General features: G+C 31.7%; 2 protein-coding genes across 2 annotated transcripts; both read right to left on the bottom strand.

Annotated features, from left to right (window-relative positions):
• Positions 1-12,968: 12,968 nt before the first annotated feature.
• LOC18605494 (uncharacterized) lies at positions 12,969-18,808 on the bottom strand. Its single transcript, XM_018117111.2, has 9 exons — positions 18,670-18,808; positions 17,280-17,429; positions 16,490-16,888; positions 16,256-16,332; positions 13,926-14,957; positions 13,643-13,801; positions 13,445-13,546; positions 13,161-13,259; positions 12,969-13,025 (listed from the first exon to the last, which is right to left on the bottom strand). The coding sequence occupies exons 1-9, from the start codon at positions 18,806-18,808 to the stop codon at positions 12,969-12,971; spliced, it is 2,214 nt and encodes a 737-aa protein (XP_017972600.2).
• Positions 18,809-21,988: 3,180 nt separating this feature from the next.
• On the bottom strand, positions 21,989-25,273 carry LOC18605493 (TraB family protein). Its single transcript, XM_007038523.3, has 7 exons — positions 24,768-25,273; positions 24,203-24,318; positions 24,014-24,102; positions 23,843-23,917; positions 23,533-23,643; positions 22,635-22,730; positions 21,989-22,292 (listed from the first exon to the last, which is right to left on the bottom strand). Exons 1-7 carry the CDS (start codon positions 25,154-25,156, stop codon positions 22,026-22,028), a joined length of 1,143 nt encoding a protein of 380 aa, XP_007038585.3. The 5' UTR covers positions 25,157-25,273; the 3' UTR covers positions 21,989-22,025.
• Positions 25,274-26,055: the final 782 nt, after the last annotated feature.

Raw genomic sequence — 26,055 nt, 5'->3', positions numbered from 1 at the left:
TTAGTTTTTTTGATGGAAAAAATTTTGTTAGAAATTTTTCTTTGAAAATTTCCAATAAAATTCTAATGAAATTTTCATGTGACCTTTAATGACGGATTTTCAACGGAATAATTTCAATGGATAAATACCGTTGGAAATCTGTCGAAAAATTTATTGGCACAAAAAAAATTTATTTCCTCCAAATGTTCAAATGAAATTTCTGATGGATTTCGGTTGAAAATTTCCAACAAAAAATAATTCGTTGGAAATCTGTTGGAAAGTTTAAGGCGGAAAATTTAAATTCGCTAGATTTTCCAATAGAATTTTTTGTTAAAAAATTCCGTCGATATTACTATTCTTTAAATTTTTTATTTAAAATATATTAAGATTTTTTTAAAATTTATTAATCTTTTATAAGAAATATATTAATAAAAAATATATACATCTTGGATTTTATAATATTAAAAATATAAATATGTTTTCTTTCATAAAAAAGGTGATAAAATTCAATAATATATTAAACAAAAACTAATAATAGTTTATTAGTAATTATAACCTTTATTAGTAACTTTATTAACTTTATTTATATGATTATATTTTAATAACTTTATTAGTAATTAGTATCTTATTTTTTCATAACATATTATTTTTTATAAAATATATATAATAAAGTAATGCATATAAATATATATTATATAAAATTAACATATTAGTGATTAGTGATGAATAAGGACTGTAGATATCAGAATTCGGGTTGAGTTTAATTATCTTGAGTAAAGTCTTGACTATGACTCTTTGGTTTAATTAGATAAAAGACTTAAGTTAAGTGGATCACTAGAGTTTATGATCAAATAGGACACAGGCTGTAAGGAAATACTTTAAATGACTGTGGGCTGTAAATGGTTAGATTCTGGTTATAGACTGTGAATGGTTAGCTTTTAGCTGCATTAGTGATAATTGGTGATTGTAAATCAAAGATGGTTTTATAATCTTTTAATTGTATTATAGGATGGGGAGTTTTTATATTAGATACATAATATCTTTAAATTGGATTTTTTGGGTGCTTTGGGTTATTTCATGTTTTTATTTTTATATGTAATTTATAAAATCCAAATTAAGTTATTTTGTCTTTGGTATCAAGTAATAAAATTGCATACTTTTGGAAAAAAAAATTAGTTATGCTTATTATAAATAAGTAATTAATATTTTACAAAATGATAAATTTAGTTAATAATTAATAAATATTATATTATAAATAAATAATAAAATAATATTAATTTTGTTCATAATTTAATAATAATAAATATGTTACATTGTACATTAATGTCTAATATGTTATGAATATCTCAAGATATTATTATTATTATTATTAATTATTCATTACATAATAAGTTTAATATAAATATATTAAACTTTATTTGTATTTAAATTTTATTTAATTTTTAATGAAATATAAATTATTTAAACTTTTGTTGATTTAGAGACTATAAAGACTCAAACTTGTGTATGGATGAAAATGAAATGGGCTGAAAAATAAAAAAGGGATCCAAAAACTTATTCAATAGGCTTGAATTAAGCCTAACACCCTTCACCTTTCCTTTCCAACGGGTCGAGGTCTAAAGAAGCTTTAAAAGATAGTAGAACCCGAATCCAACAACTCCCAAAGAAAAGCTGAAGCTGAGCTCGACTGTGAACCCTCCAAATTCTAGGCTGAACCTTTTTCCTTTTGTTTTTGTATGATTTTTTTCCTTCAATTTTTTCTTTTTGATAACTATGGTGGTGAATTTGATAATGCTGGTGCAATGATGAGCGTCGATGAAAACCTGATGTGTTCTTTCCAGATTCTCAAGCCAACGGAGAAAAAAGCAAAGTTCATGTCCATTAAAATGTGATGGTTGCTACTATCAATGTATAATGGCTTACAAGTCTTTACCAAGGTCAGCTAAATACTGTTGTTTTCTTGTTCCTCTTTTTTATTATTGATGATTGTATGGGTCCTGAGTTGCCAGTGTTCCTGCTCAGCAGTGCATACCGATAAAGTATATTGACTTCCATGACTTTGCTCTAGCCTCTAGGGTTCAAGAATATGCGGTTGTGATTGTAGGAATAAATTAATTTAATGACTTAAGCTGACCAAATGCTTTTAATGTATGTCTTATTGTCTGGTAGTTGCATCTTTTGTTGCCTCAAACTTGCCATTAATTTTAAACGCATCACCTAGGAGTTATATGTTCTAAACTTTTAATTAGTCAAGGTAGCCATCTTGTTTCTAATACCTGCTAATGGTTTTAAAGAAATGGATTTTCTAAGGATTCTGTTTGTGGTAGAACAGTTTAGGCTTAGTTGTCTAATGACCACTGAAACATTTACTTGAATTAACCGAAGGAGATGTTCGTATTTGGCTCGACAATGTACAAAGTTAGGCATCTGGTATGGGACATTTTTGTATCCTGCATTCCCTCTACCTTCGTCTGAAACATAGTAGTTCTCTCAAGCCAAAGTGAGATTCATGTGCCTTAAGTATTCTAATAATATAGATCTCTTTAACAATCAATGACTCAAAATTGACACTAGCAGCTCCCTTCAGATTACTGTAAAGCTCGGCGCCAAAGAATTAATGGAGTAGATTTCATTGTGCTAAATATTTAAAATTTCAAGTTGGCTTTCTCTTGTAGCACTTCATCTAGCAATTCAATAGCATAAATTCCTTCATCTTACTGCTGCTAATGAATGCTTGATTGTTATTTTGTTTCTATTTGGCTATCTGAATAAGGAATTATCTCCAATTTGCTGGTCAGTTTTTTGCAACATATTTACCTTTATCGATTTATCCTTTTCATGTTTCATTTATCATAATTATTATAAGGTTATTTTATTTGTTGTATTTCATGTTGTCTTGAACAACTTTATATTTAGTAGCTCAGAAAGTCGTTTGCTATTTCATTATGTAGACACTAAATTAAAAATATAATGAACAAAAAATGATGGAAAGAAAGGGAGAGAGGTACGACTGGCAGGGTGCGGACGCACCCTGCCAGGCACCTCTCTCACCTGCCAGACGCGAAAAATTCGCGTCTGGCAGGTTAGTGGAACTTGCCCCTGGGTGCCCAGGGACAAGGCAATGGGGCGTGCCCCCTCCAGAACCCGAGAATCGAGTATAAAGGAGAGGGGGCACTGTAGCATTTCGGGGGGGAGGAGGAACCTGCAACAAAAAAATTTCCAGCAGTCACACCCAGAAAAATTCCACAATGAGCACTGAAAAATCAATCAAAAAAGGGAGAGAAATAGGAATGGATGATGGAGGGTGGGGGTTTTGATTTTGGAGGAGAAGATCCAGATTTTTTAGGAGAGAAGGAGGGAGAGGCGGAGCCGTGATCTGCTGCCGGCGCAAGAGGAAGGAGAGCCGAACGGAAGAAGAGAGAGAGAGGAGCGACGGCTGGCGCGGCACCAGATCTGGAAATGACGTCGTGCCAGTGACAGTGATCTGCTGCCGGCGCAAGAGGAAGGAGCACCGAACGGAGGAAGGGAGAGAGGAGCGGCGGCTGGCGCGGCACCAGAGAGAGAGGAGCGACGGCTGGCGCGGAAAGGAAGAAAGGAAACTTGAGCAGAGGAATAGAGAGGCGGACGACAAGATCCTGGATCCCATCGCCGGCGAAGGGGGCGGAGAGAAGGAAGAGAGCAAGGAGAAAAAAATGGAGATGATTTTTTTTTAGAGAAAAAAGCAACATAATAGTCAGGAACAAGAAGCATAGAGAAGAAAGGACGAAAACCATACCTCAGTGCAAAACGAGGCTCCAAACGACACCGTTCAAGTGAGGTAAAAAAAAAAAAATCATATGTCTTTCATAATTTATTATGTTTTATATGAATTGGGCTTATTGTGGTGATTGATGATATATGGCAAAGTTTAATCATTTCAATATAATGTTTTAAAATCTTCAAATAGCATTCTATAAGTAGGGAAATTAGCATGAGCAAAAATGTAAAGATGCAAAGAGGTAAAATGACAAGCATTTCATTTTAAAGATGATTAGTTAAAAACAAAAAACAAAAAAATGAAATAGGTAGAAATAAAAATAGGATGTTTCATAATATATAAAAAAAAATGTAAAAATGTAAAAAAAATGGAGATAGATAAGAATATAGGGACATATATATATATATGTTTGAATGTATAATAAATAATAATAAAATTATGAAGAGATAGATATTTGGTTACAAAGGTAAATGAAAAACTAAATAAATATATAACAAAACAAAGAAATACATCTAATTGCTAAAACTAAATATATATAATATGTATACATGTAAAATGTAATGGAATAAGATCGGTAAAGTAAAAAAAAAACAAATCAAAGGAGATAATTTTATGAAAAATGTAGAGTTAATAAAAATAGGATGAGATAATAGATTATTTAAAGAATCATTTAACTTAGTGCCGATGATGGGATAATCGATCGGGATGCGAGAAGTCGCAATCCCGAGCTTATGTTCCCTAGGCTCGGAATCCGAATCAAGGCCCCACCAGTACGATGGGAGGGTCTCGTTTTTAAGATTCCGAAATCCTTAATAAATAAAGAGCTTGATTATACAACAAAAATTATTACTTGATGAAATTAATTGATAAAAAAATAAATAATAAGTAATAAAATAATGATAAAATGATAACAATTCAAATATATATAATAATTAATTCGTGAAAATACAATATATATGACATTAAATAAGTAAATAAATAAATTAATAATAATAAAAAAATAACTAATTTAAAAGTAAGCATCGAATATTAAGTGGCATAAAGAAATGTGAAAATAATAAATAAAGACCTTAGGCATTATGTTTGAATAAAAATCGCTTATGAAAAATATAATAATAATAAAAATATAAAAATATATATAAAATAGTACGATAAAAAATATATAATTTTTATTCATTAAAATAACATAGAATTATAAACAATTTGTCTAACTATAAATGAAAAACAAAGAACTTAGGACAAAAAATGTAAAGTATAAAAATAAAAATAATAATAATAAGAAATAAGAATGGGAAATAGGATAATAAAATATATAATAAAAATAAAAATAATAAATGATAAAAAAATAAATAATTGTATTAGCATAACATATACATATTGCATCATACATATCATTGCATATCAATATTTTTGGTTTTCGAGTTTAAGCCCCGATGATGGGATCTTGCGGGGATCCTGCGAAGGCGGGTATTTCTCGAAAAGTTTCTTAGGTGAAAAGATGTCCTCGGGTCCCACCAGTATGATGAGAGGGCTCGAGAACCATCTTTAATAAAAGGCTTTTGCCCGAACTAGGTTCATTAGGCACAAAAATATTATTTTAAAAAGAAAACGTACGATGACCCCGAAGACGGGAATTATTCGTCGAATTTGCGAAGGCGAGTTTCTCGGATAATTTCCTAGGTGAGAGAATATCCCGAGTCCCACCAGTATGATGGGCGGATTCGGAAAGTATCCTCGATAAAAGGTTATTCGTCCGGCATTTTTATCTCACGCCATGCATTTCATCTCGCCACTCATTTGCGTTCCATTTTAGGTTAAATAATAAAAATAATAATTAAGGAAATCTAGTGAAATTAAAAATTAAAGCCCAATATGATGATCTAAAAATGGTACCGTTCATAGAACGGGCGTCCGAGGGGTGCTAATCCTTCCCCGGGCGCAACCGTACTCCCGAACCTAGATCCAGAAAATTGTAGACCGGTTTAAGGTTCTTTTCGGCGGGCTTAAAATTAATTTAAGTTTTCATCGATTAGAATCGAGTCAAATAGGTGGCCAATCATACCTAGTAAAATATAAAAAAAAAAGATTGGTGGCGACTCTTAGTTAAATTTTTTAGTGAGTTTTCACATTCACGTCTAGCGGTCAGGTTCTCGGACCCGCACGTTACGACACATTACAGGATTTGTCTGCACAGTTGGAGAGAACAAATGTTTAAGCTGACCAAATGCCTTTTTCTAACAAAAGCTGTGGCACAGATTCTTGAATACTTTTTATGATATGATGTCTCTTTTTCATTTCTAGATTTGGATACTTTTTAGTATATGTATTTAATAATACATTTAGCTTTATATCAGGTTATGTGTTAGACATTTTTAGATATTGTGTGTTTATAACAATTTTTAATTGTATAAACTTGATTTTGAATTTTAAGTTTTAATATGTATTTCTCTTATATATTTTGAAAGTCAATTGTGGATGTCAATTGATAATTTATTATCAAAATTTTAATTAATAATTTTTGTTGGAAAAGCATTACTAACAGAACATGAAATTAAAAATTAGTAAAAGAATTTCCGTTGGAAATATATTACTAACAAAAAATTTCGTTGAAAATTTTCAACGAAATTCTGTTGGAAATGCCTTTCGGACAACAAAGTCGATTGGAAATTTCCAACGAAATTCTCCGTGAAAAATGCTTTTCCAATGGAATTCTTCGTGGAAAATGCATTTCCAACAAAAAATTTCATTGAAAATTTCCAATGAAATTACTATGGGATAGCCCATGGATTATCTCTTTTTTTCAATGAAATTTTTTAACAGAATTTTTCGTTACAAATTTTCAATGAATTTTCAGTGGAAAGTATTACTGACAAGGCTTTTACAGACGAAATTTCTAACGGAAAATTCCATTGAAAATTCGTCGGAAAAACGTATTTCCAACAAAAATTTTACTTTTTCCAACGAAAAATTCTATCAAAAAAAGCTTGTTTTTTAATAGTGATAATACCTTTAAAAACCCCTAAATTAATACAAAAATTTAAATTTTTTTTATTTTTTTATTACATCCTGTACACACAAATTTCTAGTCAAAATTTCTTGACATGAAAATTATGAGACAAATACAAATATTTGATGATGTGAGTAGACTTGTCAATATGGGCCAGCCCGGCCTTAACCCTTGTGGACTGAAAAAATATGGGTCGAGCCGGACCAGTCCATTTTTATATGGACTGTGAAATCTCCAATCTAGCCCACCCCTTGCTAGCCCATGGGTTAGGTTGGGCCAACCCTTTTCTTTTTTTTTCAAAAAAAAAATTTATTTTTATAATTTTAGTTAATAAATTTTCTATTAATAAAATTATTTTATGATTTAATTCATAAATTAAATTTATTAATTTGATAAGTGAAGATTAAACACATTAAAATATATAAAATAAGTAATATATTGGTAATTAAATTATTACTTTTATATAATTAAATATATAAAATTATTAATTTTTTAACTCATAGGGCTAGCCCGCCCCAGCCCACTGATTTGGTGGGCTGACCCATCTTGGCCCGATTTAATATGGGCTTAAATTTTAATGACCTAGCCCACCCCATATCAAGTGAAAAATTGGTTGACCAAATGGGTCAAGCCCATTTTGACAGGTATAGATGTAAGTGATAATCTCTAAAAATTCCTCTGATTAATTTCTTCAATTCGTCTTCAAGAGTGTAGACACTATAAAAATTATATTAAAATTTTATTAATTAAAAAAATCATAAACAAAAAATGAATAAAAATGACAAAAAAATAAAGAAAAAATGAAAAAAAGAGAGAGGTACGACTGGTAGGGTGCGGATGCACCCTGCCAGGCACCACCCTCACCCTGTCAAACGCGAAAAATTCGCATCTGGCAGAGTAATGAGAGCGTGCCCCCTCTAAAGGCCAAAAACTGAGTATAAAGGGGAGGGGGCATTGTAGCAAAAAGGGGGATCAAGAGAGGCAATCAAAAAAACCATAGGATTTTAGCAACCAAAATACCTAGTCACAATAAAAAACACCCTAGACCTTCTAGCAACCAAGAACAACCAATCCACAACTAAAGAAATACCAAAAAAAAAACATCAAAAAATATACAAGGAGAGTAAGTAGTATTTGTTGTTTTTGGGGGATTTTCTTTAGCTTATTTTAGGGAGATTTGGAGGATATTTATATTGGGGGGGTTTGTGCTGCCGGTGGGGGGATTTGAAGCCCAGATTTTTAACCGTCGGTGGTGAAGGGAGAGCAAATCGGTGGTTGTTTTGGGGTCAGATCTGGTGGCTATCGGTAAAGGAGAGTAAACAAGAAAGTGAGAGAGGATTGGGTTCCTCGAGTTGTGCCGCCGACGTGAGGACCAGCCGCAGATCGACGCCAAAGAAGGAGAATCGATCATCGACGATGACCTCGAATGGCGATAGGGAGATCTGGTCTGAGCCGGTCGGTGGGGAGCAACGCCAACGTGAAGGTGAGAGGAGGTGAGAGATTTGAGGAAAGGAGAAAAATATCAATTTTTTTTTAGAGAGAGAGAGAAGAGAGGGTCAGGTGGTAGAGAGAGAAAATGGGGGGCAGAAAATGAAAGCATGAAGAAGGAAAGAGGTTTTTATACTTAGGTATAAACCAAAATGGCACCGTTTTGAAAAAGGGTTACAGCTAGAAACGACACTGTTTAGGGAGAGAAGGAACTGTGTCCTTGAAGTGGGTAAGCAGGCCATCTCCCAATCCGAGCTCTCTTTGAATAGGATTCGGGCCGCGGAGAAGCAAGTGGACAAAATTGAGTGGGTATTGGGCCCATAAAGGTAAACTCTTTGCCATGCTATTAAGGTCTGCAATGATTTGGGTTTGTTCATTTTGTTAGCTTTCGGATTTATTATTCAATTATTTAGGATTAGGATTGGAGTACTTTAATATAATGTTTTTAAGATTTTTAAGAGGTTATTTTTCAGATAAAGAGAACAATATATATAAGGGAATATAAATATATATATAAATAATATAACATAAAAATAAGAAAACTTGCATATTTAGTTAAGGAAAATTTAAATATAGGAAAATACTTGTTAAAAGTATTTAAACTTAGGAAAGTGAAGTCCATATAAAAAATATATATATAATAAAATGATAATAAAATAAATAATAAATAAACAAATATAAATGATATAAAATATCAAGGTATTAATTACGAGTGTAATGAACCAATGATGGGATGGTCGGTCGGGACGCGAGAAGTCGCAATCTCGAGCCCATTTTCCCTAGGTTCGGGATCCGAATTAAGGCTCCACCAATACGATGGGAGAGCCTCGATTTCGAGATCCCGAAATTTTTGTTATGAATAAAAATTTTAACAATACAAAATCTTCAAAAAATATAAATAAAAAATAATAAAAATAATAAATAGACAAATAATAAAGAATATCAAAGAATAAATAAAAAATAAAATGATAATAACAATGATTCAAATATATATATACATATATAAATTTATGAAATGTTAATATCCATGACATTAAATAAATAGACAAATAGTATAAACTATCAATGAGGAAATTCCAAATAAATAAATAATTTAAAAATTAAACATTAAATATTTAATGGTATAAACTATAGATTAATAAAATGTTATGTAAGAAAAAATAAGATAGAAAGTAGAAAGAAAAAATAGAATTAAATATAGATATAAAATACAATTTTAGGCATTAGGTTTGAATAAAAGATTGCTTACAAAAAAATATAATAATATAATAATAATAATAATATAAAAATAAAAAAATAAAAAAAATCATCAAAAAAATAAGCTTTTCAGTTCACTAAAAATAACATAGAATCATAAATAATTTATCTAATTATAAAAGGAAAATATAGGAGAAATTTAGAATAAAAATGTAAGGTATAAAAAAATAATAAGGAACAAAATGAAAAATATAATAATAAAAAATATAATAAAATAAAAATAATAATTAAATAATAATAAATAAAAAAATAGATAATTGCATTAGCATAACATATATATATTGCATCATACATATCATTGCATATAAATATTTCTGTTTTCGAGTTTAAGCCCCGATGATGGGATCTTCCGAGACTCTTGCGAAGGCGGGTATTTCTCGAAAAATTTTTTAGGTGAAAAGATGTCCTCGGGTCCCACCAGTGTGATGGGAGGGCTCGAGAAATATCTTTAATAAAAAGTTTTTGCTCGAATTAGGTTCATTATGCACGAAAATATTATTTTAAAAGAAAATGTACGATGACTCCGATGACGGGATTTATTCGTCGAATTTGTGAAAGTGAATTTTTCGAATAATTTCTTAGGTGAGAGAATATCCCAGATCCCACCAGTATGATGGGTGGATCCGGGAGAATATCCTCGATAAAAAGTTATTTGTCCAACATATTTTTATCTCACGCCATGCATTTCATTTTGCCTCACATTTACATTTCATTTTAAGTTAAATAGGAGATAAAATAAGAAAATAATAACTAAGAAAATATAGTGAACTTAAAAATTAAAGTCTAAAGGATAATCTAAAAATGGTACCGTTCATGGAATAGGCGTCCAAGGGGTGCTAATCCTTCCCCAGGCGTAATCGTACTTTCGAGCCTAGATCTAAAAAAAAACCCGTAGACCAGTTTAAGGTTCTCTTTGACGAACTTAAAATTAATTTAAGGCTTCGTTGATTAGAATCGAGTCAATAGGTGGCCAATCGCACCTTGTAGAAAAAGATTGGTGGCGACTCCTAATTTTTTAGAGTTTTCACTCATGTCTGGCGGTCGGGTTCCCAGACCAGCACGTTATGACAAAGAGTCACGAACTTGAACATAGTCTTGATCACGAACTTGTTTGATCTTCACTTTAAGGGTCTTGACGACTTAATCTTGATTACGAACACTTGATCTTCGCTTCAAGGGTCTTGACGACTTAATCTTGATCACGAACACTTGATCTTAGCTTCAAAGGTCTTGACGGGTTAATCTTGATCACGAACACTTGATCTTCGCTTCAAGGGTCTTGATGACTTAATCTAGATCACAAACACTGTATCTTGATCACGAACTTCGCTGCTGCTTGATCACGAACACTGTATCTTGATCATGAACTTCGCTTGATATCTTGATCACGAACTTCGCTGTTGCTTGATCACGAACACTGTATCTTGATCACGAACTTCGCTTGATATCTTGATCATGAACTTTGTTGCCGCTTGATCTTCACTTTAGAAATCTTCTATTCTTCTTAATCTCTGAAATGCTCTCAATCTTCGAATGCCTCCCAATCTTCGAATGCCTCCCAATCTTCAATTGCTTCCGAATGAATCAAATGGCTAGGAGGAGCCCCTATTTATAATGTTTGGTGGGAGACTTTGATGAAAATGTAATCTCTTTGAATTATCTCTAAATTATTTTACTTTATTTAGAGATAAACTATGATGACTCATTAAAAGTCTTTTGATTGGTTGGACATTGAGTCCTTGAATTTTGATTGGCCAAAGTTAGATATTATCTCTAAATTATCTTAATTTATTTAGAAATAAATTAAATAATTAAATTTGATTTTTATCTCTAAATTAGTATAATTATTAGAGATAAATTAAATGACCAATAAGTAATTTTTGATTGGTAAAAAATATGAATATTATCTCTAAATTATTTTGATTTATTTAGAGATAAATTGATTACCAATAACTAATTTTTTATTGGTCAAAAATATAAATATTATCTCTAAATTATTTTAATTTATTTAGAGATAAATTGGATGACCAATAACTAATTTTTTGATTGGTCAAAAATATGAATATTATCTCTAAATTATTTTGATTTATTTAGAGATAAATTGGATGACCAATAATTTATTTTTGGATTGGTCAAAAATATAAATATTATCTACCAATAGGTGAATTGGTCCAACTATATGTCTTTAAAATAATCCAACCAATAAATTAATTATTTTATAATTAATTATATCGTTATTAAATCCATATGGTAGCATGCAATTGGTTGATAATTTTTTTCTCTTTCTACACATCCAATACTTTCATTTTGGGTTAAATAAATTTTTATGCTTTTATTTTGAACTAAATTCTTGTAACTAATGGTTGACTTGATTAAAATGTCATTTATCGTTCAATATCATATGACGTTGATGTGACATATTAACATGTTATAATAGATGATGACATGATTATTTAACATTTTTCACCCTTTGCGTTAATGTTATGTCATCACTACTAGGACATAAAATGATATGTGGTATTTTAACTAACGATAATTAGCAAACCATAAATTATAAAGGTTTATTTGACTCAAAATAAAAGTACATGGACTTGATTGAACGTAATAAAAGAATGAGACTTTATTTAAATTTTTTAAATGTTTTGAGAGTTTTTTCAAACATTATATCTTTTATTCTTAATTCGTAGCTAGAAAATTAGGTTTCAATCTTTGTAACTTCTCAATAATTAATTAATTGATTGTGTATCTTAATGAATAATCAAATATTGCTTATATTATTTTCTAAATATGTAACTGAATGAGCAATTATTGAATGAGAAAGCATATATGTCAAAATTTATTTATGTTTTCTCTTTTTGCTTTTGTGATTTTAAAATTTAGTAAGTTTCGCATGATTGATGTTTTCGTTTGTTTTTTAATTTTTTACAAAAAAAAAATGAATAAAAAATAAAACATGAATAAATAGAAAGTAAATAATAAAAATATCGATCAAGAGTCTTAATTAAATTTTGATTGGTTATAGTATATTAAATTTTAATTGGTTATAGTATATTGTTTTTTACAAGAGAAATTTTATTTTAGATATTAAATTTATTTAATTAAGTATTTTCATGAACACATCTTCTTCTATTTACATATAATTAATATCCTTAAATTTTTAACATTAATTAATTAGATTATACAAAGATAAAAGAATATAGATAAAGAGAGAAACATGCGAAATATATAAAACAGGCCAAGTTTAACAAGTTCAAGTTTCCATTACATAAAGCTAATGCAGAGTTCCAAACCACGCCTACAGACTATATTACAAACCAAAATAAAACAACTGCAAAACCCATGTCCAAAGTTTCTTATTAACCAAACCATACTATATATGCATATATATGTCATGCATAACTATATGTCTAATTTTACTCCAATCAACTAATTTCTTGGAGCTTTCTTCATGATTTAATTCCGATGCTTGCAGCTATGCTTTCACTCAAAATGAGAGCCGAAGCTGAACAAGGAATCTACGAAATCGTCTCCCCAGTTCTGCAATAAGAGCCAAAACCAAAGAATAAGAAAGCTTTTTCATGAAAGTTTTTCATAAGAAATATAATTTGATATAAATGTACGCCACTATTTTCTACTATTTCAAAGAATGAAGCTTCACAGATAATGACATGCCTGATTGTCTGATGCGTTATCTCCAGAAGCAGAAGCATTGTTTACTTGGAATACGCTGCTGAGCTCAGAGATGGTTTCTTGATCTCCTCCACTTTGTTGCTAAACACATAACAACCGATTATATATGAGAATGTGGCTAAAGTTCGTTTTAACTTATAAAGCAATAATAAGGAAAACGTTCTGTAGTTTTCATCCAAATTCATTCAAAATCAATAGAGTTGGTTATTGAATTATGTATGAAGTTACATAGCAGATTATTGACAGAGGGCGGAAACTGAACTTGCCTGATTAGCGCTTTGATTAAAATTAGTAGGATAAGATTCATTCGAAGGATATGCACTGCCACCAACACTGGTGTTCATCAACTGTCCATCATCACTTTGAACCTGGGCGACCAACGACTGTGAGTAAAGGAGCAAACAGGGAAATTGGGGTTGGGGGGTTAGGATCTCGTTTGGGAATCTGGAAAATGGTTAACTTGCCTTTTCAAGAGCTTCCTCATTCTGAGGAGCGGTATCTTCCAAGGACAACGATTCAGAGAAGTCAGAATTCAGAAGTTCTTCCAGTGAGGGGAAGATTTCTGAAAATATTGAGCTGCTGAGAAAGTCAGGACTCTGGACGCCATCTCCACCATCTTGTTGCTACACCAATCAAAAACAATTGATTGATAAGAAGATTTTCTACTATTAAACAAAATGAGGGAATAGTACCAATTTGCTCAACCAAAATACTTGAAAGGAATATTGAAGGATACAAGTCTAGTACCTGACAAGGGAACTGATAGTTTTTCGACTCAAGGAGAAGGTCGCTGAGGGAACCGTCACCAAGTTGTTGAGGAGTTATATTGTCAAAAGTAGGAGCATTATTCATCAGATGACCAGACTTATAATGCTTTGCTCCTCCATTATTGTCAAGACCAGGCAACATCGAAGTGTTAGCTGCAGTGTTGGCTGGTGAAACTTGGTTTGCGCCGTTATTTAATCCTGCGGATGAGGAGCCTCCTTGACCCATATAACCAAAAGTTTGATTCCCCATGGCTGCAACATTCATTTCCTCATTGTAAGTTCCATCCATTGAGCCGTAGCAACCATTAAGACGGGTTTGTCCCATTTCGATGAGCTGTCCACCAGTAGTCAATCTAACCCCGGCATAGCTATTATTATTGGAGCAACTGGAATTCAGAGTAGGGTAGGAAGTGCTAATACTTCCTATGTTTCCAGTTCCCAGAGTAGAATTCGAAGAATGAAGGCTGGATGAGCCAAATCTGAACTGTGATGGGAAACCAGCACTGTGAAAATTTTGCCTTGCTTGAATTTGCTGTTGGTACGTGTGCCTTGAGTTTGCACCATTCATCAGGCCATTTGTAGCGTTGGTTAGGCTACCGTTTAGTGAGAAATTCGATCCATTTGCAAAACCCAGGCGATTACCCTGATAGAGAGGATTCGTGTTGCCAGAAACCAGTCGCTTGTTATTAGCTTGATTGCCCAATAATAAATGGGATTGTCCACATGCATGTCGCTGAGCAGAGTTGCTGCTTGAAGCATTCTGATATGGAAAGAGCACGGATCCATGGGTGGCAGCATTATGAGCATTCTGATATGAAACATACCCTCCATACTCTGGTCGGAATGTTAATCCTCTCTTTTGTTGCAGCTCTGCCAATCGCGCATATTCTTGGGCAGTTTTCAGCAACAATGGATGGCCAGATGCAAAGCTTGACCTAAGGATCTTCTCAACGAAAGCCTTTGATGCAAAACAACCCCTCTCTGCTACTCGCTTTAAGAAGATCCGGTACTTCTGAAAAATTTACACGAGTGCAAGGAGGCGTTAGGGGAATACCAACCATTGAGAAAGTGTCAAGAGTTTCTTACATGAAGACTCTAAATGAGCAGAAACTCCAAGCAAGTATTTCAATCGTCAATAAGTACGTGAATGTCTTTTTCAACATACATACTTTTCATGCATTGCAATCATGGATGTACGTAATTAAGCTCCATTTTATTTTATGCTTGCTGATGTAAAAATTAATGTATTATATTATCGTAAAACAATATAAGGAAGTTAGGCAAAACTCTCTCACAAAAATATCAACAGAACAATCACACAATAAATAAATTTTTGATACACATAACCTCTAACCATGAAAAGAACAACCCACTCCTTATAATTTCTTTCATCAACTAATAGAGATCCCTATCACCCAATCAACATCGACTTGCAAACAGATTGCTAGTGTAATAGTTTGCTTCTCTTAACACAATTCAAAAAAGAACACTTTCAATAATTTCACGCCATTTATATAAAAATTTATATATATATATATATATATATATATATTAACAGTCAGAGCATATTGAGGAAGGACAGCACAGTTTTTTCTTAATTATGTCTATGAAAATATGGGATTCAGATTTAACATTTCCCACATTCATCTTTTAGTAAATCTCTTTTTCCTTTTTTCCAAGTTTTAATTGCTTTCATTATAACTAGTCATAGAATTTCACCTATAACTCTAAACTTAGTGGTGATTAGGAGCCTTCATCACTTTATGTAGTACAAAATCATTATTAAGTTGTTACAGTGATAATTTGATTTACCAAAAAAATTGTAAAGTTTATACATGGGTGTATTCTATGAATAGAGTGGGACTATACATCTCTTAATCATATAGTTTTTTTGGAAATCCTTAATATATAGTCATCATAATTCTTTTATAGTAATACTATTTTGTCAATATTTGATTATCCAACTACTCATAAATGATACAAAAATAATAGATAATAATTTTAGTTACACTATTCATTTTTTATGAAAAATTTTAACATTTCTCATATTCTTTACCATTTGACGCACAGCTACTCCTATGTTTGGAAGAAAAGAGTTTAGTAATATCTCCAATGTGTTCACGTAATCCATGATTTTTCTATTATTATCTTATAAGTTGTCTAAAATTACAACTATAAATTCATAATTATAAAAGTCTCTCTTTAGCTTTTCCAACTTTATATATTTAAGTTTGTGTTTGGTAAAAGCACCAGAGAAAAATGATAATAAAGGGGTAGCATAACAAGATATATAGGTAGCAAAAACCATACCTGTAAATGGCTAGCCACATTCTCTCTGGTTAAACCTGGCACGTTCATGATCTCAAGAATCTTCTTGGGGACAGCTTCTGCTTAAGTTAAACATTGAAAGAAAACAACCAAAATCATCATCAGTCGGCAGAAATTGAAGCCAGGCATCATAAAATCACGTATTATCAACACAATAGAGAAAGGAGGATAAACAAAATATATAGAAGATGATGAGCAAAGATAAATCCCCCGTACTGTCCAGGCCAATTTGTCTCAAGGCTTCCAAAAACTTGTTGTGAAGTGAATTCGTCCAAACCACCTTGGCCTTTTTTGGGGCAGATCCAGTTACGTCTTCTTGATCATCCTTGCTTTTTCTTGACGCCTTTCTTTTGGTTCCCTTTTTAGCATTATTCTTGTCATCCTTCACCGATGCCACAGACCTTACTTCGTCTTTTGATACTTTTCCCGCTGACGGTGCTTCTCCTTCAGTGCTTGCAATTTCCTCAATAACAACGGATTTACCTTTCTTCGCTGCAATTGCATATTGCCATACATTTTTTAGATCATCAGGCTTTACGGGTTTTGCTATAAAAAATACAGCTCCTTCCTCTAAGCTTTGCAACATGACACTTTCTTGTTCATCTGAGGACATTACTGCATACAAAACAAGGATAAATACCCCTTTAAGTTTGTTATATATTTACATTAAATCAGTAATTTCAAAAATAAGATGAAACTGCACATATTACCTAGCTAGATTCATTGTTTTGCACAGCATAATAAGATGAAGTTAATTTCTTAAACTGTTGGCTTATGAACTAATATCTTTATTTAACAAATAAATCAATCGTACTTTTATAACTTTATTCTTTAATAAATTATGACCATATAGAAGTTAAACAAATAAAGAGGGCTTTTTAGTCAGAAATATACATTGGTTTTTCTTTATATACTTTCACTAAATAATTCATAATTATTAAGAAAATAAATACTGAAAAATATATATAAAAGTCAGTAATTTGTATAGAGAAAATGGTGTACTTACTAATGACGGGGACTCTAAATTCTCGGTTGATTTGCCTTTGAAGCTCAATCCCATTCATTCCAGGCATATGTAGATCAGTGACCACTAGGTCGATTCCTGGTTTAGCTCGAAGAGTGGACAAAGCATCCGCCGGGGATTTAACAGTTGCAACTAAAATACGAAAAAAACATATTATGAGTATACAAATGTAATTGGGTACTAATGAAGGGTTGCGGTTTCAATTTTCTTCATTAGAATTTGTTGAATCAAATGAAAGCAAAGAGAATTAAGTAAGACCTTGATTAATTGCATGTATGTACATCCTATTATATATTAATTGGTATATATTAAAGAAAATAAGAGAGGGCAAAAAAGTAGAAAAAAAAGATTTAACTCGGTGGATAGTGAATAAACAAATTTAAAGTGGAGTCAAATCTTATGTAATTTTTTTTTTAACCGAATCTCATGGAAGTTTGTCCTAATGATTATCGAAAGAAATACCTTTTCTTGTTTTCTTTTTGAAAGGGACATACCTTTCCTACTTCTCTACATTTCCTTTTTTCTTTTTATAAACTTTTTGCCAACCATGATTAATAAAATGATCCATTGAACATATTTCAAAAGAAATATAACAAATATGAGCTCAATTGAAAAAGGAAAAATGGAGGGAAAGGATTGAAATAGAAAATTTGTTAGAAAACAAAATAAGAAAATACCCATCATCACTATGTCCACCAACATCCTTGATAAATCATTGAAATAGAGAGATCTACAAAAGGCTTATAATTAAAATTGTATCTTAATTAGAAAATAACATTGAAACTTTTGTCTATGTGTCGTATCTAGAGGGAAAAAAAATTATTAAAATTTGAACAAATTCATATACATAACTTTGATAACCTTATGTATATATATTCTTGACTCATCTAAGTTGTTCTTCTAAAAACGATAGGGAATGGAAGAACACTCTTGGATTAAGTGAAAGACTAGGCAATGCCTACGAAAAGCTACGAAATATATGACATATACCACTTAGATAATCAAAATGGTGATATCTTCTTAAGAAATGAGAAAGGATTGAAAGAGAAATCATTTTTAATAATATCTTTTCTAAGTTGAAGAAAAAAAAAGAAAAAAAAAAGCCATTGTTGGAAAAATAATAAACCTTAAGCCCATAAACTAATTAGTCTAAAAGAGAATACTGAAACAGCTGTTTGGGACACCCATTGAAAAGGTAATGGAAAACCAACAGTAGTAAAAGCAGGTGGAAATGAAAGTAGCTAGCCTATAGAACAGAGTTAGCATGCATGCACCAAGCCTTTGTACATTATTGTTTATGAATAAGAAGTAAGAACAAGAGAGTTAACAAAAGAGAAGAGGGAGAACCCTAAACAAAAGATCTTCCTTATACCTTCATAGCGCCACTCTTTTAACATCGCAGAGACGATTGCCAAAGAAGTGGAATCATCATCCACGACCAAGATTGTGACTTTCAAGAGGGAGTTTATAGGGTTTGAATGCTCTGCTGAAATTGATCTCTTGGAAGCCATTTCGCTCGGATAACTCAATAGTGGAAGCAACAATGGAGAATACTTATACTGTGAGCAGCCAATAGAAGTGAGAACTGCGTGGATGCAATTTAGGTGCTACAAATGGCAGGGAAGTCTGGTTTTGTCGGGAGTGATGACAAAAACTGGCCTAATTACACACACAGGAAAAAATTTCCCACTTCTTGTTTTTTTTTATAAATTGATTTCCAGGTTCTTTCATGTTTTGAACATGAGATGAAACTCTGAGGCCCCTGAATTTGACGCTAATTAATGTCAGAAATCCAGTGCAGAATCTAGATTAAATGCAATTTACCAAAAATAAGAGTTTCTTACAAGGAATTGTATTGTAAAGAGGATTTCTCAATCTTTATGTTCACACCTCTCTTCCTAGATTGCAAATGTTTTCCATTTTAGGGGCGTTTTTTATCCTCATCACCATGTTTACCACATTTTCAATTGTTGAAGAAGCTATTTTGTTGATTAATTTTTTTTATTAAAAAAAAAACCTTAGTCGAATAAATTCGAAACCAGGCTTAAGCTTTCATGAAATGTGTGAACTAAAGTTTGTTCAATCAATTCCTTGTAAAAATCCATCATTTTGAAAAATATGAGAGTGCAAATAAACCGAGCTGAGGACTTAAATAATCAGGTATATTAAATGGTTGAAGAAGCTAACTCAATGAAGAGCTTCAAAATGTTAGTAATAAGTTTACATAATTTCAAAGGAGTGATCATTACAAACTAGATTTTTAATAGGAGATACTAGTTGAAGAAATTGATTAACAATTTTTTGGTAGAAAGATTCATGAAGATAGAAAAAATTAAGCAATTAAAACTTATATAATTGATGTATTTATCAATTTGTTAAATTAAATCTATAATTAAACGTAGAAAACGACAGAAATAAATAAAAATAACGGTTTAGTGGATTAAAATAACTGTATTTAACGGTATAATGATTATATCTTATCTATGATGTTGCTGCATGACACGTTGTTTTTTTTTTTTATTTGTATTAATGTGATGTGAATTTTAGCAAGTTTAAATTTATATATTCAAATTTAAATTATTTGATCATCCTGTTCCTAAAAGTTTAAATAGTTGAGACTTTCAACTATTATTTTTTAATTTTGTCTTTTTTTTTGAAACTACAATCTATAAATAATCTTTGATCAACTTATAAATGAAGGAAAAAACTGTTTCAAAAGTTGTGACCAGAAGTCTCACACCAAAACAATGCAACCACCATGAACAGAGCAGCACGTGGCAACAGTGCGACTCTATTTGTTTGGTCATAGGGCTTGTTTTCGAGAACTCATAAAAAAAAAGGTAAACTTGTAATAAATATGGATTTGTCTCATGCTTATCCAATAATAATGTAAAATTGGTAGCTACTTCAAAATGGAAGGCAAAGATTGTTTTTCCCATGAATTCCTTCCAGAATTACTCCATTAATTACCATTCAGACAAATGCCTGATTAAACACAAAACAACACTCCTTAATTAAGAAAAAGACACAACAAAAAAACTGTGTTCTCTGCCCACTGTTTGTAAAACCATTTCCCTAACTGGATGGATTAGAGCAAATAATTTCCACCCTTTTCTTTTGATAAAAATTGTCAGGTCCATTATTTAAAAATGCTTCATTTTCCCAAATTAATTAATTACATAAAATTGTTAGGGCCAAAAAGGGTTTGACTCTCATTTAAGTTACGCTGAGAATCTTGTTCATCTCTTTACATGACAAATTAATTTTTTAACTCAGGAAGGAGATAAATGAAATGCACCTAATTATTATCTGCGTTGTCTCTCTACTTAATGAAGAGTGAATTTAATGCATAAAACCAATGGTTTAGTGTACACTGTTTTGTCTCCTCTACTTACTGCACAAAACAAAACAGCTGTTTATCTTCACATATTCATATATGCGTTTGGCTGCGACACTTACTTTTTTTATTTTTATTGTTTTCTAGTTTTGTCATTAGAGAACAAATGCAAATAATAAAAAGATTATAACTGAAGACAAATGAATGAGAAATTGAAATGGAAAAATCATGAAGCAATACGATGACTGTTTTTTCCTTGTTTTTGTAATTTATAGAAGTGAACTTTTTATATCATCAAAATTCAAATAAATTTTTATTCTTTTATTAGTTTAATTAAATTTTTAGATTTTTATTTTAAATTAAATTGATCCTTATAATTAATATATTATTAATTAAAATATTACTTATCATTTTCTATCATGCAACGTCGACATAGAAGATGAAAAATATTATATAACTATGTTAGCATGTCATTTCACCATCTATTCTAATATATTAACATGCCATATCAGTATCACATGACATAAAATAATAAGTGACACTTTAATTAATGACAGTCAATTAACAATTAATTATAAAGATCTATTTATTTCAAAATAAAAGTATAAAAATTTAATTAAAAGTAATAAAAAAATAAAATTTTATTTAAAATTTTTAAATAATTTAAGAGAATTTTTTAGGTATTATATCTTTTTAATGCTTCATAAATTTGTTTTTATATGAAGTACTCTGATTTTAATCTTTTAACTTTTCCACGTTTCAAAATACAAATAAAAAACAGTAGCAACTAAATAGTTTAAAATGTCCAAAATGACCATTTTTATCAAAGTTCTAACAGGCATATATAAGCAAATTATATTCTTTTAATACCTCTTTCGTAGTATTATATATTTTGAACCCTCAAGTTAACCAATTTATTTTAAGTATCTATCATAATTAGATCATAGATATTCTCCCTTATATTAGTTGCAAAATAATAATGAAAATTAAAATAGAATTTATACATTCTTTTGTTAATAAATACATTGAGAGAGGAAGAGTGCTCGAAATCAAAGAGCTTCGCTCGGATACCACTGAAAGCAATCAAAGCATTACCTTAATAATCAGAGGATTAACACTTTTCTGCAGGATAAATACTAATTAGGACGCCTATATATCCATGTATAAATTCTAATTGGTTAGACAAGAGAGTCATCTTACAAATTGAAGAGCTCTTCTAATCTCTATAAATTAACAAATCAAACTTTAATTTTTGTATTATTGCTAATTATTTTCCTGAATCACATGTATTGCAAACGAAAAAGTTAGCAACAAAGGATGATTAAATTCTTCTTCTATTTCTTCTGCAACTTCATTTTTGAATCTGATCATATAATAGGTCTGTATGCATGCTACAATGCAGCTTTAATCTGTTCATATAATGCCCACAACACGATGCCAATCAACGTATCTCTGGCCAAGCTCCTGAGATGACCTTCAACCCAGCCATTAGACTCAGCCTCAGATGGAGTCTTACCTGCAAGGTCTCTAAACCGCAGGTTTCCTTGATCTGATACTAATGCATATATTACACCATTCATGTGCCCCTTTCCAATCACCCCTACCACCGTCTTACAGTTATTCACAGCTTTGCTCCGCTTTAGAGACCACGCGATATACTGAAAACATGACACCAGCAGTTCACCTTGTTAGAGGATCATCAATCATATTCATAGGCCTTCCAAGTTTCAAATTTGGGTGACAAGATCAAAAGAACCAAAAAAGTTCTACAAACATATTGCATTCATATAGCAAATCTTGAACTAGTAAAGGATGGAAAAATTAAGTAGTTTATCAAGTTGAAGAATTTGATTAATATATGAATGCCCTGTAAGCTGCAAACATAAGAAGATAAATAAAATCAAGTTTATTCTTTTTGTTTGTCCATCACTGAGAAGGCATCATCCATGGACACATCAGGTTTCCAAATGTTTTACTTGTACAAATACATGTGTACTTACAGTGTCTCGCTCATGTATGAGAGGCTGCAGAAGTGATGGATATGAGCAGCTTAACTGCTCATACAGCTGAAATGTATCATTTTCACTGTTCTGTTCCTGCAATGCAATATTGTAGATAAGAGATTTAAGATTTTTAGCTAACCTAGAGAGTTCACAGATATCTTCTTTTGTATCTTTCTGCTAATGCATATAATTTCTTTCTGTTCTACTATATTTGCCCTTCCTGTTTGAATATAGTATCATCATTTTTTTACCATGAATGACTTATGCCACATAGTCTGTAACCATTAGCCACTTTTTGCTCATTTGTATAACTATAGGACATTGTTGAGTGTTGACTATAACTGACATCTATATTTAGAATGACTTTGTCACTCAAGCATCATGTAAAAGTCATTTATGGATCCAAAGTTTTGCAGGGAAAAATATGACCAACAGCCCTTTGGAGTCTAATTCTTCCAATACAACACAAAATTTTAGCTTTGATCTTAAACAATGATATCCAACCAAAACCTATCATCTTCTATAAATAGTATATTCCATGATAATCAGCCCCAAATTCCCGTTATCAATATATACTTCCTCTCCTTGCCACAATATGCATATAAACATCAAGGGTAGCGTGAAAACACCAAGGGTAATGTTCTACTCCAACTCACAGGAAAGTTCATCATATATTAGTTCAAAACATAATGCACGTCTCCTTGTTAGATAGTTGCAGAAAATATGAAGAAATTCTCAAAATGGGTCTTGCATTTTCCCTTTTCCTAGACTGCATAGACCAAGGCCTTATCTAAATTAAGTATTAAACTTTGAAATGTGCACAAACAAATTCAAATTCAATAATTAAACAAGGGACATAAATCCATGTGAAAATATAAATTGGTAAGGGAAAAACCTTGAAATCATTCCTAGATATATCTAATGATGGTGACGTTATCCCATGAACGACTGAAAGCACTAGACTAAATTTCTCACTCCACTTCAGAGAATTCCAAGCCCTTTCAAGCTGCAAAAAAAAATCAGGAGTAAAAAACTCCTGGTGATTTATGCATCTCAAAAGAAAACATTCTAGCCTTATAAGTCATAAGAAAGGACAAGCTGTGCATTAGTGCTGCAAGAGATAAAGGTCAAAATTTTCCAAATAAAGTTTATTTAAGAAAATTTCAGTATCTATGGATCATATGCTGGAACTAAAAAGTGCATACAGTTATTTCAATTGGACGATCCCCCAAAACTATTTGAGCACCAATTTCCTCAGATGCTTTTCGAGCTGCACGGAACTGCAAATCAACCAAAATTTTCAAAAGTTGAGGTGCACATTTTTTTTTTCGGAACAAGAAGCAAATTTGATGATTACTTTATGTGAATCTGACAACCTCATCTCCAAAAGGACGGTTGACATGAGAGGATATTTTGGAAGAGAAAAGTGCCAAAAGTAGACGCAATGCTAGAGCAGTTTGACCCCCTATCATTTACATGAGCAACATGTAAACAGTAAGCCCTTTCACTAGCACACTCACAAACACAAAAAAAAAAAAAAATGTATTGAAGAAATTAATGCTTACCCAAGTTTATGCTACGACCAACAGCACCAAAAAACCCAGTTCCACTCAAAGAAAACATATTTGACCGTAATTGCTGGCCATTGTCAACATCATTGGATGTGTACATGATCCCAGCTCTGAAAATGAACTCTGCAATAATTAAAGTTAAGATGTGGAATGAATATTTGCTGACATTCTATTTCTTTTTTCAGTAGCCCATCAGGCAGTGGCTGACTCATTCCTAAAGTCGTATAAATCTCATTGATGGAGAATTTTCGATTTGCAATTTGAAGAAAGCCCTTCTATATGGTTGACAAATTTAGGAAAGATTCGTCCAGGCTTACCCAATTAGCTGTTTATAACTCCATTAGGTATATTTAGTAATGAACCAATAAATTCACAGACAAATAAGCTCAAAAAGAGTATTTCAATCTTCCACATTCTCCGGAAAGCATTCAACCCAATCCCGGTGGGAAACTCTTCACAAATAAGAAATAACAGTATACAGCACCAATAAAATCAGATTCAAAGCTCAAAGTTCAAACAAAAATTTTATAAAATGAAATAAGAACAATCCAATGCTTGCCTGCTCCTGCAGAGTTCGACCACTACATTGTCAGGCCTGACTGCCCTCACAACTCGCTCCACGTCAGCAGCTGATTCCCGCGATATATGACTGGTACCCACCAGCCATATCGCCTCTGGTTCCACAAACTCGGTCCTCCAGGCAGGAACAGGACCGAACTGCCGCTTCTCAACCAACACCAACGTCCCATTCTCTGCCAAGTCCGCCAGCTGAGGATGAGTTTTTCCGATTCTGGCACTTGATTCTGCTAAGATGTCTGCCCTAAAATCGAAGTCAGGTGGTGGGGGTTTGATGGAGACCTTGAAGGGTTTAAGTTTGACAGGTTTTGGTGTAAGGAATTTTGGGTTTGCAGTGACGATTGGAAAGCTTGATTTGAGAAGAGGATCCATGGATGGGAAGCTCAAAAACCAGGTAGTTTGGTGTTTGTGTTCCAGGTTTGGATAAGAACAATGTTAACTACCTTTAACGGCTACACAATATTTTCTTTCGGCAGAGTCTTTTTCATTTAGTGGAAAAAAATAGGATTAAAAAAAATGGTCTTGATATTGAAATTGAAGGTTGGACTTAAATGTTAGTTGTCCTTATGATTTTTCATATTATATTTATGTATTCTTATATTAATTTTGTACCCTTTACGTGTTTAAATTGTTTGATTTAGCATGGATAGATCTCATATTAATTTTATTTTACAGATAATAATTTTAATCATCAATTTCCTTTTACCAATAATAATTTTAAGCATTAAATCTATTTTTATTTGGAGAAAAATAAGATGAAGAATTTTACCTACTCTTTTAATTTATTTTTCATGAGATATATGATTGTTTTCTAATTTAATTTTTATATAATTAAAAAAGAATAAGAAAATTCCAGCTAGGCATTATCTGTGGATAATAAGATCTTCAGATTGACTCCGTGGCCTTGAGCTAAGAACATGACAAGAAAGAGGTAGAGAAAACTTCTAGTTTCTACTATGAAAATACGGGAATTAAGCCCATTTGCCCTGCCGCTCAAAACCCCAAAGAATTACAGGTTGATTTATAAGTCCATTTTGCTCTTGAAAGATCCAAAACTTTCAAAACATTTTCTTACAAGTTTTAAACGTACCTTAAACAGAATCTTGCAAAGACTGCTTCCTCAGGGGTCAGGGCACGAGGTTCTTAATTTGGCCCCTACCCCTATTGTAGGCTTAGTCCCTCCTTTCCCTTTCTTTTACAGTTTACTGTAACCACATGGTAGGAGTAGTATGTTTTTGTAATAATTGATGTAAATGTGGGGGACCAATTAA

Source organism: Theobroma cacao, chromosome 3 (genome assembly GCF_053813885.1).
Source record: "Theobroma cacao isolate CCN51 chromosome 3, ASM5381388v1, whole genome shotgun sequence".
NCBI lineage: Eukaryota > Viridiplantae > Streptophyta > Magnoliopsida > Malvales > Malvaceae > Theobroma > Theobroma cacao.
Note: the sequence above shows the minus strand (reverse complement) of the source record. Positions and strands in the feature narration are given on the sequence as shown.